This window comes from Mustela lutreola, chromosome 4 (assembly GCF_030435805.1).
Source record: "Mustela lutreola isolate mMusLut2 chromosome 4, mMusLut2.pri, whole genome shotgun sequence".
NCBI lineage: Eukaryota > Metazoa > Chordata > Mammalia > Carnivora > Mustelidae > Mustela > Mustela lutreola.
This window is the reverse complement of record NC_081293.1, coordinates 191781317-191801976: the sequence shown is the minus strand read 5'-3', so window position 1 is coordinate 191801976 and position 20660 is coordinate 191781317. Positions and strand designations below refer to the sequence as shown.

General features: G+C 39.8%; 1 protein-coding gene across 1 annotated transcript; it reads right to left on the bottom strand.

The window, feature by feature from the left end:
• Positions 1-13141: 13141 nt before the first annotated feature.
• LOC131830474 (olfactory receptor 2A5) lies at positions 13142-14074 on the bottom strand. The gene has a single exon (XM_059172707.1). It carries the CDS (start codon positions 14072-14074, stop codon positions 13142-13144), a length of 933 nt encoding a protein of 310 aa, XP_059028690.1.
• Positions 14075-20660: the final 6586 nt, after the last annotated feature.

The following is a 20660-nucleotide window of genomic DNA, read 5'->3' as shown; positions in this document are numbered from 1 at the left end:
TCATAAAAGCAACTAACATTTTGCCTTGCTTCAAAGACAGAATCAAAGACAGAATCAGAATTCATAGTAGAAACTATTGAAGGATGACTTTATCTTAGTTCAAAAAATAGCTGTAACAATTGGAATCACCTCCTTGAAAACTAGCTGTTTTATTGGAGGTGGACTTTAGTCAGTGAATGCTTTAAATAAAAAATTGACCAACCATCTATTCAAGATAACATTCCTGTGTTGAACCAGAAGAATGCTAAGGTCCCTTCCAACGACAGGATTCACTGGCCCCTATGTTAGTCATATTCAGTTCAACTTTCTTGCACTAACTAGAGCCAATGAAGATCACAACGCTATTTCTAAGATTTCATATGATGAAGGCACACAATAAACCCAAGTAGAAGGACCAATGATTACCTCATCTTCCTCCTACCTGCAAATACCTAAAAGACAAAATCTAAAATCCACAGATATTTACTGAACACAGTCTATGTCCTGCTTCATGTTATATAAGGCAGTTCATGTCTGCTGGTGTATATAACCAGCTGGCTGGAATGACAGCACTGTTAAAAGGATTCGCAAAGATGGTAATTCTTATATTTAAATAAATCACCACAAGAAATTTCATATTTTAAAAATAAAACCTTCAGGACAACTCCTTTTCTGTAACAGATTCCCTTTTGGTCAATCAAGCCCATTATTTCATGAAAACACCATTAAATTTCCTGAGGCGATGGAAAGGGTTTCTAGCAAATCTCTCAAACAGCTGTTATCATTTAAACAAGAAACTCAGCACTAAATTCAGGAGAGTAAATGACACATAGTAAGTGTATCTAAAAGAGATGTTAACTTTTGAATTATCCTATTAGCTAAGTCTATAAATAGCAGAAATTTGGCATTGACAGACACTAGCAATTACATTTTGTATTGTGATTGTTCATTACAGCCTGTCTGATGTTGTACAGTGAACAAAGGCTAGATAATCAACGTATCTCAGATTTACAGCTAAGAAATGAGGAGACAAACTGGGTAGAAATTGGGTGAAGCACAAGTGTGCCAATAAAGTAAACAGGATCTGTACGTTAGTGTTGAAATTATTTTCTTCCAATGATTTCTTGAAAGAAAAATTTCTCAACAGGGGCAATGAGATTTCTTTCAGAAGAGAGGATTTCATTCTCTGCTCAGCGCACCCACCTCTCAAGATGTTTTTGAGTGTTTGGTGGAAGGGGAGAGATGAAGACCCACTCTGCACACCGCCAACTACTGCTCCTGGAGAAGAGGGGCTGTCACTGCATTTACCTCTGGTTTTCTTACAGCAACATTCATGACGAGATGCTGATGATGATGATTTCTTCACTCACTGTGGAGTCCACCATGATCCTAAATGTAAGGAGTATGAGGATGTCTTCCAGGCAACTTCGTATATCACAATTAACACAATCTTGGATTTATTTCAGTTTCAAAAACGTCAACATCCCCCCAGCCCCATGCACCCACACCCCAACACCCGCAAATAGATTATGTGGTATTTAGGGCAGAAGAAACTCATATATTTCTCCCATGCTCTTTGGTGTTGTCTAAGCTTTATACCACATCTGACCCAACTAACCATGCACCTTATTTTTTCATCAGGTCACCACAAGGAATACCATTTATAAAGTAAGACCAGGTAGCAGGACCTATAGTAGCTACGGGGAACATGGTAAAGAGTCAGGAAATGGATAAAGTATCCCAATGGGACTTGTTAAATCCTGTTTTGTAGAATTTAACTAGAGTACAGAAAGGGAAGGAAAATTCTCAGCAGGAAACAATCTCTATTTTTTAATTTCCAGAGATTCTGAGCTCAAGTGCGTGGAAAGACCAAGGCTCTCTAGGTCTGTAGCTATGACATTTTCTGTTCTTCCTAAAATGGAATTAACTAGCTCCATTGTATAATATTAGAAAATACAACAGAGTCAATTTGATGGTGACTTTGTGACTTAAATTTCTTTTGTTCTTTTATCCAAATCTATCTTATACTCAAATATAAAAGAAGTAGAGTTTCCCAAGTTAAAGTTATTTTACTGTACATGCCAATCAAGTAAATCATGGATAGACCAATTATTTTTTTACCTTGAGAGCACTGACCAACAGTAGATCTGAAATGGGTTTTTCTCCAACACACTTGTTCAAGGAGAGGTCTATTGGTAACTGGCATCCAGATTTGTACTCTGACATGCTGGAAAGATGCTACTCTCCCATACTGATAATATCCAAGGGCCTCTGATGCCTAGAGAGAAACAGTCACCATTACCTGTATGTTATTCATGGTCCAATTTATTAAACATATAAGTTTACCATATTTCTTCAATTTCTAATTCTACTAGCATTTAAAGCTCCTATTTTTCTCAAAAAATTTTTTTGTTAATAATTAATTTTATCTGAAAATTATCTTTTGTTTGATATTGAAAATGCTGTGTTTGCTTTACTAATTATTTAAGATTTTTGTATTTATTTTACCTTTTGAGATTTATTAAGTTACTTTTCTTCTACTACCCTTTACTAGTTTTGTCATCGATGTTGTGTTAGCCCCATAAAATAACTGGATAGTTGTCCCTCTTCTTCTGTTCTCAAAAAGGTTTTACATGATAGGAAAATTAGGCATTTCTTGAAGACTGGAAAAATTTGCCTATGAAACTGTTTGACTTAGTGTTCTCTGATTTTAGGATAATTTTGGTCATTGATTCAATTTTCTTAAATCATTATTATTCAGATTTTCTATTTCTACATAAGGAAGCTTTAGTAACATTTCTAACTTTAAAATTTATCAAAATAATTTTTTTCATAGAACTCTGTTTTTAATCTCTACTTTTTTTGGTTAGATAATGTATTATACTTAAAATTTTATATATAGACCTTTTCTTTTTCTTTCCCTCACAAATATTATTTATTTTATTGGTATTTTTAACAAGAACTAGGTTTATATTTTAATGATTTTCAAAATTCTTTATTTTCATCAGTAAGGTTTGCTCTTACATAAACTCCTATGTTTATTTTAATTCTCTTTTTAAAAAGATTTTATTTATTTGAGAGTGAGTAAGAGAGAGAGAGAGAACATGGTGGGGGGGAGGTTAGAGGGAGAAGCAGACTCCCCACTGAGTGAGAAGCCCAATGTGGGGCTCAATTCCTGGGACTCCAGGATCATGACCTGAGTCAAAGGCAGACACTTTAGTGAGTGACCCACCCAGATGCCCCTTTTTATTTTAATTCTTGATCATCTTCCTGAGTTGACTATTGAACTACTTTTTGTGTCCTATTTTTTTTAAATAAATGTAAACTGAGATATAAATTTGCTTTTTTCTACCATTTTAGCCATCCATCTCAAGTTTGGTATTCACAACTTTCATCATTATTAACTTCATTTTATTTAAGATTTTATTTATTTATCTGACAGAGAGAGAGATCACAAGTAGGCAGAGAGGCAGGCAGAGAGAGAGGAGGAAGCAGGCTCCCTACTGAGCAGAGAGCCCGATGCGGGGCTCGATCCCAGGACTCTGGGATCATGACCTGAGCTGAAGGCAGAGGCTTTAACCCACTGAGCCACAATGCGCCCCTATTAACTTCATTTTTACATGATGCTGAAGTATATTTTTAGGTTTCCAAATATTTATATAACCTTTTATTTTTAATTTAAAATGTATTATCACTGTGGTAAAATAATGAATCCTTGTGATATTTTTCTTTGAAAATCAGAGAGGTTTTGTTGCTTTGCATATATTCAGATTTTGCAATATTTATATTATTTGAATGTAATGTATGTTCTCTATTGCTTTTTTCAAGATTTTACTTATTTTGAGAGAGAGAGAGAGAGAGAGCAAGCACGAGTGGGGAAAGGGGCACAGGCAGAGGGAGAGAGAGGATTTCAAGCCAACCCATGCTGAGCCCAGAGTCCAACGCAGGGCTCAATCTCACAACACTGAGATCATGACCAAAATCAGGTGTCAGATGCTTAATTGACTGAGCCACCTCTCTGTTTCTTGGGTGCAGGATTCTTTATGTATTACATCAAGCTTGTTAATTCCTTTTTTTCAGAACTTGTATTTCTGATTTTTTTTCTAAGATTGTCAGTTTGTTTCTGAGAACTTTTGCTAAATCCCCCACTACCAAGTTGGATTTTTAAAAACTTTTCATGATAATTCTCTGGGTTTCCTCCCCCTTATTTCTATACTGTAGTTATGTTGTCACATACATACATATTTATGATTGTTACATCTTCTCGACAGCCTATTATGTGTATTTGTATATAGTAACTATCTATATTAATGCTTTCCGCCTTATATAGCCATAAATGCAAATATCTGCCTAGTATTTACATTGTTGCTTCAATTCATCATATATTTGCACAGAATATGTTCTTCAATACCCTTATTAGCTTTTCTTTGTGACCCATTTTAGTTGCTCTTATAAATATATAAAGCTATATTTTATGGCTTTTGAAAATATCAATGAGGAAATAGGAGAATGTAATATATTTTCATTCAGTGCAAATATTGAGATAACTAGACTACCGTTTCTGTTTTCTGTTCAGCACTCTTTTTCTTGACCTTTATGTTTCTTTCTTCTGCTCTTTTTAAAAAGAGATACTGTACCATTGTCTGACCTGATGCCCACTTTTTATTTTTTATTTTTTTTTACTTCATTGTTTTGTCTTCACTTAGTGAACAAAGCTTGTAAATGTCTTGGGCATTTTCGCTCAAGACACAGGTACCACACACACCACACCTAATAATTACTGGATCACCTTGAAACACATTAGGTAATTTTAGAAATATTACATAGTAATATTCTTTTCTTTAACCTTCATACCTGCCCAGATATTGTATGTAATCACTGGTATAACTGTCCCAAATTTCAGAGTGTTTTTCAAACCTCTCTTTGAATCATATGGGAATCCCATAGGAATAGAAGTCACATAGATATTTCAATAGTGATTTAAATGTAACAAAATGGTTAAAGTGATGTTGCAGAGTTTCAACACTAAAAATGGAGCTCTGTGATACACAGATAGGAGCTGAGTGAAGCAGCCACCATCCCTAGGGCTAAGACCCAGAGCAGAGGTTGGCGTAGTTACAAACTAGAAGGTCAGAGGAGTCAGGGTTCGGACTTTACTTCTGAGGGGGAGGTGCTCCCCTGGTTGCACTGTTGCCTCCAGGGGAAGGAAGGAGGCTCATTCTGGGAAAGTCAGAAAATAAAGACTGGAGGAACAGGCACCAGCTGCCACCCGCTAAGTAAAGAGGGGTTGAGCAATCTGGACAAGACCAGCAAGCAAACAGGAAGAAGTAAGTCCCTGTCCCCCTAGCCCCAGCTCCCAGTGACTTTTAGAGCTCCCTACCCACACAGCACAAGCAACTGTAAGCCACTGAAACCAATAATCCAAATGCCCCAGTGTGGTTAATCTCTACTATAAGCCTGGGTACAATATGCTGGGGTTTTTAAGCTTGTCAATAAAGAACAAGCTTCTACATCACTCCTATTGAGAATTAATTAAGGAAGAGGTGCAGGAGTTATTGAAGAAACACTATGTGGAGAATGTGGTTTAGATGTGGTACCCAAAGGGCCCCTGGGTGGCTCAGTCAGTTAAACATCTACTTTTAGCTCAGGTCCTGATCTCTGAGCTCTGTGATTGCGTCCCACATCTGGCTCCCTGCTCGGGGGGGGGGGGGGTCAGCTTGTCCCTCTCACTCCGCCCCCCTCCCCCCCAACCTTGTGCATGCTCTCTCTCTCTCAAATGAAGAAATAAAATTAAAAAAAAAATGTGCTACCCAAATGACTTATTAACTCCTTACCCGGAACAGAACCCACTGCAAAGACACAGGAAACACTATAAAACTGGCCTTCCTTACAAGACACAGCCTACGTACAACTTACAGCACAGAGGGGCAGAGGAAAACGTGTGCTTCTTGTTGATAGTTGACCCCCAGAGAGAAGGAGAGAGGAAGACTGGAAGCCAAGCACAGTGTCTCAGAAGCTGACAGGAATCCCTCCACGTTGATTCCTCCAAGGGAATCACCTCCATCATATCCCATTGTCCCCAACACAGACATTACCCAACACTCTCCACAAAGGACTGTAGTGTAAGTACCATATTGTTGTTTCTAGACCAGCTTCCACGTAAGGTCAGTAAACGCTAGTTGACATTTTGTAAATACGTTAGTTTTCCTGCCTGATGATGATGTTTATTGTCACACAGACTCTCTGACAGAGGCCGTCAGGACCCCCCAAAGAGAATCACAGTCTGATAGAGGTTTTGTTTTTTTCATGAAATGTTACCTGATTTATATTCAAAGTGAATGCTAATCCCATCCTAAATACTGATGTTTCAAGGGTATTTTACTCCAGCTAGTAACACTATAATGTTAAAAAACAAAAACAAAAACAAAAAAAAACCCTTATTATGACTAGTTTTCCTATCATACAAAGCTTTTTTTTTTTAAGTACAGTGGACACAGAGTGTTACATGAGTTTTAGGGGTACAACATAGTGATTCCACAACTCAGTACCTATGCCATGCTTGCCACAAATGTAGCCACCATCTGTCACCATAAAATGCCACTACAGTAGGACCGAGTATGTTCCTTAGAGATCATATAAAGTTCCAAGATCATATAAAGTTTTTAAAAAAAATCTTCAAAGAAGCAAACTTTATAATTATTAAATGTGGTCCTACGAGAAATCCTTCATCTTGGGCTTCTTTATCTCAGTCATCATTATTTTCAATAGCCTTTCCCATTAATTACATTATCATGGAGCTATTCCTGTTGGAAAAGTATCCCCAATCCATAATCTGCAGAAGGAAAACATTGACAGCAGCTGACAGGTCCCTACTCTGAAGAGCTTCAGAGGGACAAAATTATTCAAAGCAAGAATCACTAGGACTCTTTCTACTCTATGTTTGGTAACTCCACATGGCTGACATTTCTGCTGTTCATTGTAGTTTCCAGGATGACTTCCTTTCTTCATATCCGATTGTCAACACAAATTTACCAGAGAGAGAAAACTCTAATATAAAAAGAAATAGAGTTTTATCAGAACCCAAGGTAGGATAGCCCAAGTGGGACACAATCTTCACAAGGGAGAAAGTGTTCCAGAGAATAAACAGGATAATATACACTTTTACATCTAGTAAAAGCTCAAAAGATTATGCATTAGCATATAGGCAGGAATCATGGGTTTTCACTCAAGGTATGAAGGCAGGGAGTAGGAGCACTGATCAATATCTCAAGGATAAGATGGCTTTCCTTCAGGCGACTCATTCACAAAGCCCATGTACAATGCATGCTTGGCAAGCCATAAATCAGGCTTTTTGGTTTGAAGAAAGTTTATGGACAATTATAGTGATTTACAAAGAAAGAAGAGTTTTTCTTTCATCAATATTAGAAACGTGAGGTGGTGTGTAATTTTTGCCCTATCAAAGAGGAAAGGATGAGAATTATCTGTGTCTGACCTCATTATGTTTGCTATGGTCCAGAAGGGTTCTGCACCCAGTTCCACCCAGTATGTGTTGGGGGATGCCCCTGCATATGCAACAATTCTCTAGACACCAGCCAGGTGTTCCACAGTTAACTCAGTTGTGACAGTATCTACCCTGAGATAGTGTCAGATTTCTGGATTTTGCATTCAGCCCCCATATGACTGCCACCCTCTTCAGATGCCAATCCCAAGTCCATCCTGGGCTTCTGACTTCCCTGCTACAGACCAGAAGTTCCCACTACTGCCTCCTTGGCCTGCAGAAGACAACCACAAGTCCATGTCCTAACTTATGGGCTTCTCACCAACTGGCTATAAGTCAGAGGTTCCCATGACATCCTCCTTGGGTTTGCTTAATTTTCCAGAATATCTCACAGAACTCAGGAAACAGACTTACTCATTAGGTTCTGATTTCTTACAAAAAGGTTGCAAATCAACAGCTAGATGAATAGACACATAAGGTGAGGTCCTGGACAGATGATCTGGACATGGAAAAGTTCTGGTTCCCAAACCTAGAAGCTCTCTGAACCCTGTCTTTTTGGGTTTTAATGGAAGCTTCATTGCACAGGCATGACTGATTACATCATTAGCCATTGGTGATGGATCCGACATCCAGCCCCTCTGATTCTCCTGGCAACCAGCCTGCACTTTAGGTCACTTTAAGTCACCTCATTAATATAAACGTGGCTATGGTGGAAAGGGGCATATTATGAATAACAAGACACACATTTCACCTTAATGGCTCCAAAGTAATTTCAGGAACTGAGGACAAGAGACTGAATGTTATAATAAAAGATTCTCCCATTGCTCTTATCCTTCAGGTAATTACAAAAGTTTTGGGACCTGTGAGCCAGGAAGCATGGATGAAGACCAAACATATTTCTTATAAATCACATCACAGGTCAATATTTCACTTATTAAATATTCATTGGGCTGAAACAGAAATCCTACCAGGAAAATTTTAGCTTTTCCAGAATCTGTATTTTTTTTTTTTTTAAATCTGGGACATGTTTTAGGATTCCAGGATATTTTTATTCTGTTTATGAACCTTCTTTCTAAGCAACTTCCCATTCTCAAAAAATCATCAAGAAAATAAAGTACTTCTTTAGAGTAGTGGTCCTCAAATCTAACTATACCTGGGGCCTTAAAAAAAATGCTGAACCTGGGACACATCTCTGAAGACTCTTATTTAATTAATTTGTGTTGCCTAAGCCTCAGGATTCTTTAAAGCTCCCAGGCAATTCCCAAGGTCAGCCAAGGGCAAGGACCATATCTTGAGATTATCTTTTTCTTTTCATTTTTTTTCTCTTCCTTGGTCTTTGTCTTTTCTTTCATTTGTTCAAAAATTCTCATTTCAACACCTGGTTTCCTATAGGTTCATAAACCACACTGATAGATTCCATTGCTTATCTAGCAGATTAATAAAGAACAGCATATTTTCTTTTAGAATCATTAATTTTGTCCTATTTGGGCTCACTCTTCTGGAAGTATCTTGATGACATTAACTGGGTGCTAATCCATTCCAGGCAAGGACTGGATGTTGTCAATTATCATTGTTCTTATGGTTAACATCATCAGTATTCTCAAATGAAAGGCAAAATACTGAGTCACAAATTGAACGCCTTCAAAGAAAAATACAACTGCGTGTTGTGGAGACTTCAAGCCCAGTGGCCAAGAAAGAATTCTTGAGACATTTCACGGTGCAACTTTGTAAGCTAATTTAAGAAGCACAGGGACAGGATCCAGGAGGAGAAAGAGCTTCAACTTTTGCTGTATGAAGCTGGTGGTTATATGTTTAGTGCTCAAGGGGATATGCAGGGAGTATTAGATCATAAATGTTTCCTCCAATTTCTTCTCATAAAACTACTTTTGCAAGATATCTCTGGTGCTTATCATTCAGCCCCATATTAACTATCAGTGAGATATACAGGCAATCATGAGACCTTTGAAGAATGTAGAAACCAGTGTGTATTTGATTCTTATCTAAACTATGCAGGATATAGGTCAGCTTTCTGGGCTAACAGTGAACATTTTTCTTCTTCTATCCCTCATCACTCCTCAAAAATGTGCTTATTCTGCCTCCTCAGATAAAGATCACCCTATTCAATCTCCTCACCAGCATATTTGTGATAGTTAATTCATATATCAGGACCCACAGCAAAGAGGCTAGCCCAGTGGCCTGATCCACGTCAAAAATTAAACCTAAGTCCTTCACTTGCAGGAAATTCACCTATGGAGGAATTCTAACATACACTGATCACAATCCTCCAACTCAGGGTTAGCTAGCTGACCTTACCCTAGAACATCAGACCTGCTGGTCTTATCAGGAAATCCCCAACCTCTTAGCTAGCTGTGCCCATTTCCATGGTGCCTCTTCCAAAGTTCCCATGAAATTCACTCTTGCCTCAAATCCTTTGGGAACAATCCTCCGTGGAGGTCAGGATTACTGGGGTCAGGGCAGCTGGGCAGCACAGACACTGATCTGACCCAGCTGGCAACAGAGTTCAGGAGCTCTGTGTACCAAAATCATGGTCCTTGTCTGTGGCTAGAAGTCCACAGCATCACTGTTGGGCGGGTAGACTCTGAAGTTACAGCAACCACCTGATGAGGCAGGAGTTCAGAGGCAGCAAAGGTGATCTACTTTGAATTTTTTTAAAAAGATTTTATTTATTTCAGAGAAAGAGCATGATTGGGGGCGGGGGGCCATAGGGATAGGAGAAGCAGGGAGCCCGAGGTGGGGCTCGATCTTGAGCCCAGGTCCCTGGGATCATGACTTGAAGCCAAAGGCAGATGCTTAACCAATTGAGCCATCCAGGCACCCCTTAAAATATTTAACACATACCTTAATTCTAAAATTTTCTAATGACATCTACAATTATTCCAGATTTTCATCTTCTTGCTAGCCATAACAAGGGACTTACTTTGATTCAATGACTCATCGGTATTAATCAACTTTTCATGGCTGATAAACATTTCCCTTTTCCTTTTTTTCATATAAAAAGATAATTTGTAAAAAAAAAAAAAACAAAAAAAAAAAAACAAAAAAAAACAAAAACAAAACAAAACAAAAAACCTAATTTTGTCACATTAACAGCTACATTTACTAACATGTTTTAGCAACTTGTGTGCCTGGGAAGTTTTCCTTACATCATACGTTTTCACTCCAAAAAAGACCCAAGTACATCTATTTAGAGTTCTTCCACCAAGACCTGTGGGGGATATATTTTGCTAGACTTTATCTCATAAGACTTTCTCTCCTTTGGTTTTCTTATTCCTCAATGAATTTTAGGCCAAGTATAAAATTGTAGAGTGATGCTTCCCCCCTTCATTCTGAATGTTCTCTTCTGGCACCTGTTTTGCTGAGGAGAAGTCCTCTGTGAACAGTGTCTACATTCCAGTGTCACTGGGGAAGGACGGGATAAAGCCTGGGAAGCGCCCACCAGACTCCTCCACATTAAGCAAGTGTACCCTCTTTCCCTCACCCTTGGCTCTCTGGAAACTGTGACTAACATCAAAAGAATATACATAAAAAGAAGTCAACAAAATAGAATCTGTTTATTAAAGTCCTCTACCTCAAATATTAAAACAATTAAGAGGAATCTCTCATACACTCAGGCTTTTCTGTAATTTCTTGACAAAATATAGTTCTTGGTTTTGTTTTCCCTTTTTGAACCAGAGCCATTTCTGAGACTTGCTGAAGGACATCTCTTTTTAACTCATTCATCTCAGTTACCTTGACAGAAGCTTGGTCTTTCTGGTCTACATTTTCTCAAGTATTTTTGAACTGACATAAACGTGAATGCAATCCCCTGATTTTTCTAATGGGTCCTTGTAGAAACATTCTGAATCCAAACCAAGAGCTTATATTTTCTGAGACACATTATCCTAATTTTGCCTCTTCCTCTTCCCTCTTTGAATTTTAATCTTAATTTAAGGTATACATATTTTAGTGAATAATAATTTTCCAAGTATAGTTAAAATATCATTTTTATAAAAATATTGCTTGTTTTTTTCTACTTTTAATTTTAAAATTTTTTATTTTTTATAAACATATATTTTTATCCCCAGGGGTACAGGTCCGTGAATCGCCAGGTTTTTTTTTTTCTACTTTTAAAATAGGTCTCACAGTAGCTCCATCATGCTTATTGTTACATTTAGGGCTAATATTTTTTTATTCAAATTATTTTGGGGGGCGGGGAGGGGGAAAGAAGATGGGGGTAGATGGAGAAGGAGGGAGGAGAGCAAGCGGAGTGTGCCTGAGCAAGCGACCTCCTCATACAGTGGAGACATGGAGACTCAGATAAAGGCCAGAGAAAAACGTTTTGCCTAAGTTAACTAATGAGTAGAATAGTCCAGGAGATGAATAATCAGCGACGCGGCTTTTTAAGAAGCGAGAGGAAAATCATGCTTTAGGAGCGAGATGGAAGGCAAAGTTTCTCCTGTGCATCTTAATTTTGTGGAAGAAGAAAAATGGGGACTGATAATGGTACATGAGGAGATGTGAAAAAAATAGAAAGATCTCCAGAACCCAGATAATAATACACAATCATATATGCCACACACTGGAATGGCACACGAGCCTACCAGAGAAGAAGAGAATTCAAAAGATGACATACTTCATGTGTTAAAGAAATCACTGTTTTCATACTCCTTTGGCCACTTAGTTCCCAGACATGTGTTAGAAGCAGAAAAAAAAAAATTATACTTCATCATTCTGACCACTTGGGCCCAAAATAAGTGACTAGTATCTCCTGGACCAGATGCTCTTGGAATTTTGTTGAGGTTCCTACAAGTCTTTACCCGACTTTGTCGTGCTAGTGGCTCCAAACGTGGCTCTACAACAGGATGTTAAGCTACTGGCCTCCCTTCATGTTGTTTTCCTTCTAGAAGATTTTCTTACTCTGGTGATATTTTATGCCACCATCTTAATGGTCAGTTGTTACCTACACCTGGATTTGACTCTGAACGCTGCAAATGGTAACTCTCTCAGATACCTGACTCTCGTATTTATTCTAAACACAAACTCACTTAAATTAAACAGAGCAGAATTCAATAAAATGAAACAAAGAGTCTAACAGTTCTCTGCCTGTCACATACATTAAAAACAAAAAACAAAAAACCCATAAAGTTAAACTTTGCTTTTCACAGAAATAGATTCTGTGGGCTCAGATTCAGATAATTTTTCAGAGCTGATGTCATCATCCTTAGACTTGCAGTTCCTTTCGTACATTTCCCAGGAGAGGACTTCATAACAAGATCAGTTCTATTCTCTTATTAGAGGTGCACCATTGTACAGAATATATGGTGGCATTTTTAGCATATACTTATGGCAATAAGGGAGATGGAAATCTTAGATGAATCTAAGGGGAGATGTGAGAGAAAAGAAAAGAAACTGGATCCTAGGTAGCACTGGGACCTGGCTGGTGGAGTCCATGACTCTATTCTGTGCTTCACCAGGACACAATTTTTCTCTTATGGCCTGGACTTTGTGGTCTGGAAGTATCCCATGTTTAGGGACCAAATCAGTTCAATATATATTTTTAATATTGAAAATCTGAGACACTAGATTCTTAAAGCATTTATACTACCGTTGTTCCAAATCTCATAGAAAACAAGTCTTCCACCTTTAAGACTGTCTCCGCCTCTCTCACACTGATCGCTCCTTCCACAGCACTCTCCTCAGGGCACCCTTGACCTCTGCATTCCTCAGGCTGTAGATCAGTGGGTTCAGCATAGGGTTGAAAAGGCTGTAAAACAGGGAAAGGATCTTCTGCTGCTCCTCAGGGTGGCGGGATTTGGGGGCCATGTACATGACAATGGCGCTGCCAAAGAAGAGCCCCACGACACAGAGGTGGGAGGAGCAGGTGGAGAAGGCCTTCCTGCGGCCCTCCCCGGACTGGATCCTCACGATGGCCAACAGGATGCGTGAGTAGGACACCAGCACCAAGCAGAGGGGCCCGACTAAGATAAACACAGAAGCAGCAAAGATGACCACTTGGTTGAGCCTTGTGTCAGCACAGGCTAACTTGAGGACAGACAGGATTTCACAGAAGAAATGGTTGACTTCATGAGGCCCACAGAAGGGCAGCCTCAGGATGAGAACCACATGGACCAGGGCCAGCAGGGAGCCACAGGCCCAGGAAGTGACTGCCTGAACGGAGCACACTCTCCAGCTCATGATGATGGAGTAATGTAGGGGGTGACAGATGGCCACGTACCGATCATAGGACATCATTACTAGGATGAGGCACTCAGTGTGAGCAAAAGCCATGTATAAAAATGTCTGCATTATGCATGGCACAAACGAGATAGTTTTTTGCTTGCTCAGAAGGTTTGCCAGCATCTTTGGGACATTATTTGAAGCATAGGCTATGTCAACGACGGCCAGATGGGAGAGGAAGAAGTACATGGGGGTGTGCAGTCGGGAGTCCAGCCAGATGAGCCCCAGGATGATGCTGTTCCCCAGCAGGGTGAAGGCGTAGAACAGGGAGAAAAGCCCAAAGAGGAGCATCTGCAGCTTTGGGCTGAGTGGGAATCCCAGGAGAATGAATTCTGTGACCCATGTTTGGTTTTCTGTCATTCCCTGGCAACAGTATCTGTACCAGTCTCTGCTGCTGCGGGAGGCTGTGTGCTAAGGAGCGAACACAGATCTGGGTTAGTTCTCAAACAGAAAGAGGGGGGTTAAAGTATATCCTGTGTGTTACCTCAGCTGGCAATCCTTTTCAGAGCCATGGTGTCAAATCCTTAATCCACAGTAACGCAGGAAGAGAACCTATTTAAGGAGCGCAAGGTTGCATGTACCATTTTGAGGTCTACAGAATTTTATTTGACTTTGATTGCAAGATCCACATATATACTATCATGATGGCAGACACAGAATCATTTGTTCTCCAGAATGACCAATTATTTCACTTGGGGGAAAGTTCCATAGCCATATTGTCATATATGTTTACTTTCTAATTGATTTAGTTTTCAGATTTCATTTCCACTTTCTCTTTATCATTTGATTTGCTCTCATTTTATAACTTGTGGAGTACATTGCACGTACCAGGTGCTCAATAAGTGACAGAATAAATAAATGAATGAATGAATTAGAGAATAAGATTTATAAACGTAACTTCAAGGAGAATTGTTTTCTCTCTCTGTTCACTAACTTTAGGGCTTTGGCAAATGAAGTTAGCATGAACTTTTTGACTCCTGATGCTACATAGGAAAATCTGGCTGTTTCTCTTGAGCATGGGTAGAGCAACATCATGAATCTGATCGGCATTCCTAGACATAACTTAGGTATAGGTTCAGGGAAGTGGTTATCATGTGAAGACTTAATTATACAATGTTTCTATATCTGCCAGACCCCCACCCCCTTGCAGGAATGCTTCCCTGGTTCTGTGCAGATGCTATTTCTGGGTCCCCCTGCATTTGGACAGTACCCAATATAGCACCCATTTGCTGAATGGATGGATGGATGGATGGATGGATGGATGGAAGGTGTCCCATTAGGAATAACATCCAAAGTGCCTATCCCAGAATTTAATCAAGGCTTTTGACTTTTCTTTCATTTTTTTCTGGCCGCCATTTCACCAAGCAGATGGCCCCAGGGATGACAGAGAGGGAGTCCTGAAATGTTCCATAGAACCGATTATAGACACCTATTGTATGATATTTCATGATATACTTGATCATTCTCAATAAGCAGCTTATGATTCCAACTCTGGAAATTTCAGCCCTATTTATCCCACTGAGCCTGGAGAACCAGGCGCCCCAAATTTCAGCCCTGTGTAAGACCAGAAAGCTGCCTGTCCATACGTTGGCCATGTGCCTCTTGTTCAGGATGCTAATTTCTGGAGCTCTTCCTTCCTCCAAAGCCCAGTTCTCTCAACTAACACACTTTGAAAAAGGCCCTTTACTCACTGTGATACCGGCCTGTCTTATCTTAGAGTTGGATTAGATTTAGCAGAAACTGCACGGAAGTCAGCGGATTTTGAAGGCGAGAGCGGATGATCCTGCCCCTCCAACTGTCTCTGAAAGAGGGACTTTGAAGTGCAGGGCTTGTCCTGGTTCCCTTGACACAGGCTGATGCAGGTACTGGGGTCTGCTCATCGGGAGCACCAGCAGTAAAGGTTTTATAGCAAGCTCCTCTTCACCCAAGGCCACCCAGACTGTCTCTGAGTGTCCCTGGGGGTGATGAGACAAGGACACACACCTCTATCAGGAGAACCAAAATTGTTTGTCTTTCTCTTTCCATTTCTCTGGGCCCTGGGGATGGACATTCAGAAAAAAAAGAGCTGGCAAATGATGACTTAATACCCAGCTGAATCCACACACGTGAAACTTCTATAGTAATAAGAACAAACATACTCCTGGGACCGCATTGCAAATTATACCCCCCAAGTATTTGGATGGTGATAGGTTCCTGGATCTTTATCTTGTCCCGATGGATTTGTAGAGCTTGGAGGAGGCAGAGCCCCATCTTCATGAGGCAGTGGGTTGAAAATTGGCATTCATGTTTTTTACTTTCCTCCCCAGATAATTCTAAGTTGCGTGATGGTACACACAAAGAAAACTCTTCTGTCCACCTTCCCACACTGTGCTGAGTCCTCTCCATGTAGTACCCGAGATTTGATATGGGGTGTTGGAAGTAAGGGGAAAACAGAAACCAAAGTAGCTGACCTTGAAGAGGTGTCTGATTGCCTTGGACTGAGGTGTTGACTTTAGATCAACAGGATAAAACATAAACACAGAATTTCATGAAAATTTTTCTGATTTTCCCTCTTATGTGTGTCAGTCCCACCTGTGTATGTGTGTGTATTTATGTTCTCAATGGACAAAGTTTTGGAAAGAAACATTCAAAACTCTCTTATCAGATCACATTTGGTTCTTTACTTAAAAGAGGAGAAATGGATTGTTTAATTGTGAACAATGTAGTTCACTATTAATAAGGGAAGAAAGAATATATGCTTTTGGTTTTTGACTGACAGACTAGTCAAGGATTCAAAGCCTAGGTTTTCCATGGGCAGAAAAAAGAAGCTCAAGGGATAAATATCCTGAAAAGGAATGAGAAGCTCTATACAGTTGTTAGAAAATTAACTGAAGCATTTAAGATAAGTTTATTGACTACCTGAAACTGGAGAACTAAATAAAATATTTCCAGGAGGATTTTTAGTTTCTATATAGTATCCATATGTGGATACTTTATATCCACAATTACCTACATGTAGATACTTAATAATTTAAGTCATTCTTTTATTCAAGCACTCATTCAGTTTATATTTACTGAGCATCTGTTATATATGGGCACTGTCCTACACACTGGAAAAGCAAACATTAATGAGATACTGCCTTGACCTTCAAGGGCCTTCCAGTCCCCTTCAGAGTGAGCCATACGAATAAGCAATATAGGAGCTGCACAGAAGTGTGCACAGTATACCCTGGGCTGAAGGAGGGTGTGCTAGATCATTCTGAAAAGGAACTGGTACAGGCTTTCCCATGCACGAGATACTTACGCATTCCTCAGGAGGATGGAAGGTGTGTAGGACATGCCAGGCTGTCCCTTAAGGCACGAGGAGGAAAAGGCAAAAGAACGATCTTGGAAAGGGGGTTCACAAACAGGCTTCAGTACAAGGTCAAAGATGTTGACCTTCCTTTTGAATAAAGAGTAGAATTAAATGACTAAATATGTAGTTACAAAGATTACTTCTTGCTTAGTGTATAAGTCTGTTTAAAACAATATGATTGGGGGCGCTTGGGTAGCTCAGTCGTTAAGTGGCTGCCTTCGGGTCAGGTCATGACCCCAGGGTGCTGGGATTGAGCCCCACATCAGGTTCCTTGCTCAGCAGGAGGCCTGCTTCTCCTTCTCCTGCTTCCCCTGCTTGTGTTCCTTCTCTCACTGTGTCTCTCTTTGTCAAATAAATAAATAAAATCTTAAAAAAAAAAAAAAAAAGAATGCGATTGGAGACCATGAGGCCAAGCTCTCGGCAGAGTTGATGTGTTCTAGTGAGAGACAATGAGTACTTGAGTTAGGGAGATAACCAAGGGGATGGGGAGAGAGAATGCATGTGAAATCTGATTATCAGTATTTAGTGATGTCACGTGTGTGTGCTGAGGCAAAAAGCAGATTTGGGGTTCTTCCCAGGTTTCTGGCTTATGTGGCTGTATACAGATGGTTTCATTCACTTGTACAGAGAACACCTGGGGGAGAATTACAGTAAGGGCTGAAAAAGAGTTTTTACATAGGTTTTTTTTTTTTTTTAAAGATTTTATTTATTTGACAGACAGAGATCACAAGTAGGCAGAGAGGCAGGCAGAGAGAGATGGGGAAGCAGGCTCCCTGCTGAGCAGAGAGCCCGATGTGGGACTTGATCCCAGGACCCTGAGATCATGACCTGAGCTGAAGGCAGCGGCTTAACCCACTGAGCCACCCAGGCGCCCACATAGTTTTTTTTTTTAATTTTTTATTTTTTATAAACATATACTTTTATCCCCAGGGGTACAGGTCCATGAATCGCCAGGTCCACACACCCCACAGCACTCACCAAAGCACACACACCCCCCCCCAATGTCCATAACCCTACCCCCCTTCTCTTAACCCCCCTCCCCCCAGCAACCCTCAGTTTGTTTTGTGAGATTAAGAGTCACTTATGGTTTGTCTCCCTCCCAATCCCATCTTGTTTCATTTATTCTTCTCCTACCCACTTAAGCCCCCATGTTGCATCACCACTTCCTCATATCAAGGAGATCATATGATAGTTGTCTTTCTCCGCTTGACTTATGTTTTTACATAGTTTTTAATACGAGGTGTCTGATGTACCTATGGCACATACAGGTGGAAGTAACTAATAAGGAATTAACCAGATTGTTTTGGAGTTTATTAAAGATATCTAGCCCAAAGACATGGATTTGGGAATCATACACATTAGGTGATAGTTAAAGCCATGATAATTAAAAAAGAGTGTTTTAGGAGAGCAGTTTCAGTGAGAAGAAAGGACCAGAACAGTATCTTAAGAATGGCCAATATTTAAAAGATGGACAGAAAAAGATAAATCCCCAAAGAAGAGCAAAAAGAAAGATCAGAGAAATAGAAAGCAAGCCAAAAAATAGAAGAGAAGGAAATCGGCAAGCTATGCTCTGTATTATGCCAGGACACAAACTAAGACATTCACTTTAATCCTATGAGTAATTCCATTTTTTAAATACAAGAATATTCTTCTGCGCAGAGCTACACTGAAGTAAATGTTTATGGAAAAAATAAGACCAAAATTACTGAGAGAAAGCCATTATTATCTTTCAAGAAAAATACATCACTTTTTTGGGTGCCATTTCCCATTTGTATTGACCTGTATACAAGGGTGGACATTATGTGGCATGTAGAGGAAATTTTAATTTCCAGAGAGCCTGGTATTAAGGTGCTAATCAGAAATATAATACAGTACAAATATACAATGACTTCATTGTGAAAATGAGAAGTAGTTATTACCCTGTATGAAAAAAGGACTCAGCTGAGAGCAGATGATACCAAGGATAAAGATGCACATGACCAAACATTTCCAAGGTGAGAAGCATAGTTCATCCTGCTAAGAATCCATCACATTCAAAAGAAGCTTCTGTTAGCCCCCCGGAAGCACACCCATCCCCCAGTAACTCATCACATTATTCTTAATTCTTCAATACACACACAGAAACCTGATGAATAGAAAAAACAGTGGATTCCACCATTTCTTATTTTTTTGTCCAACTAGGGGACAAAAGTCCACATGATCATTCCTATCTCCAGAACTACAGTATAGACTCAAAAGGAGGGGGAAGGAGCGAGGACACTCTAAACACAGAGTTGGCATCAGATAGTCCCATATTAATGATACGAATTTGGAGGACAAATTGTATGTCTGTTAAATTGTTGTTTTTTAAGAAGACCATACAATTCTCCCTTAACCTTTCAACTATTATGCATTTCATAGTGTGCTTGGGTGATAGAGAAATGTTTCTCAAAGCATGGTCCAAGAACCACCAGCATGAGAAAAGCACCTCACTCTTTATAAGGAAGGAAAAGCACTTTGCAAAGTCTAAAACTCAAAGTAATTATGTATGGTACTACTTAAAAAAAAATCTTTCATGCATACAAAGAAGCTTAGAGAACTCATTTTAAAGATGATAATACTAAAGCTAGGACAGGTATGACTCCTTCCAAGACTAAAGGCAGATTTCTGTTCAGAGCCCAGGCATCAGATCTAGTGTATTTAAAATGAAATTTCAGTTTTCTTCTTCTTGCCTTATCTATCATAGTAAGTTGCTTCACTATCCCCTCCCCACCCAGCCAAGTTACTCAAGTGAGATACAGTCATTCCTGATTCTTCTTCTTCTCCAAAAGCTATCTGAATTCTGTTCATGGCAGCCCATAGTCTGATGGGGTGCTGGAGGTCTGTGTGTCTGGATCAGAGGGAGGGAGAAAGGTTTGACCCTCCCTCCTAGTATAATAGGCCTAAATACATACATTTAACATTGTTTCCATTATTCATTAGTCAAATAAAAATACTTGATCTGTGCCTTTCTTAACCTCCGTGAGGCCTTATTCTTGTTGATGGTGGACAAAATCCACTAAACTGATGTAAAGTCTCTTAACGACTTCCAGGTCCCACTCCATTCCCTCCTGCTTAAAAATTTTCCATGTCCTCTCTTTGAACCATATAAAATCCAAATTCCCTTTGAAGGTTATGAGAGTGCTAAGTGCTCTGGCCCGTCCTGCTTCTCAAACTCTATTTCTGGAAACCTTCCTCTTTGATCAGGGTGTTAAAGTTATACTGGACCGAGGCAAGTTCTAGATCACATCAAAACCTTGTCAGTGGGACGCCTGGGCGGTTCAGTTGGTTAAGTGTCTGCCTTTGGCTCGGGTCATGATCCCAGGGTCCCGGGATCAAGTCCTGTGCTGGGCTCCTTGCTCAGCGGGGAGCCTGCTTCTCCCTCTGTCTCCTTCTCTCCCTGCTTGTGCTCTTTCTCTCTGACAAATAAATAAATAAAATCTTAAAAAAAAAATCCTGGCAGCCTTAGGGTTTTTGTGCTCACTGGTCACTACACCAGGAGTATGTTCTCAGATTAACTGTCGCTCGTCCCTCTGTCCCTCACCGCGCTCTCATGTAGCACAGCAGCACATGTCACAAACTGAAATTCGTAGG

Coding starts and splice junctions, on each gene's coding strand:
- LOC131830474 (XM_059172707.1), bottom strand. CDS start 14,074: ATGACAGAAAACCAAACATGGGTCACAGAATTCATTCTCCTGGGATTC.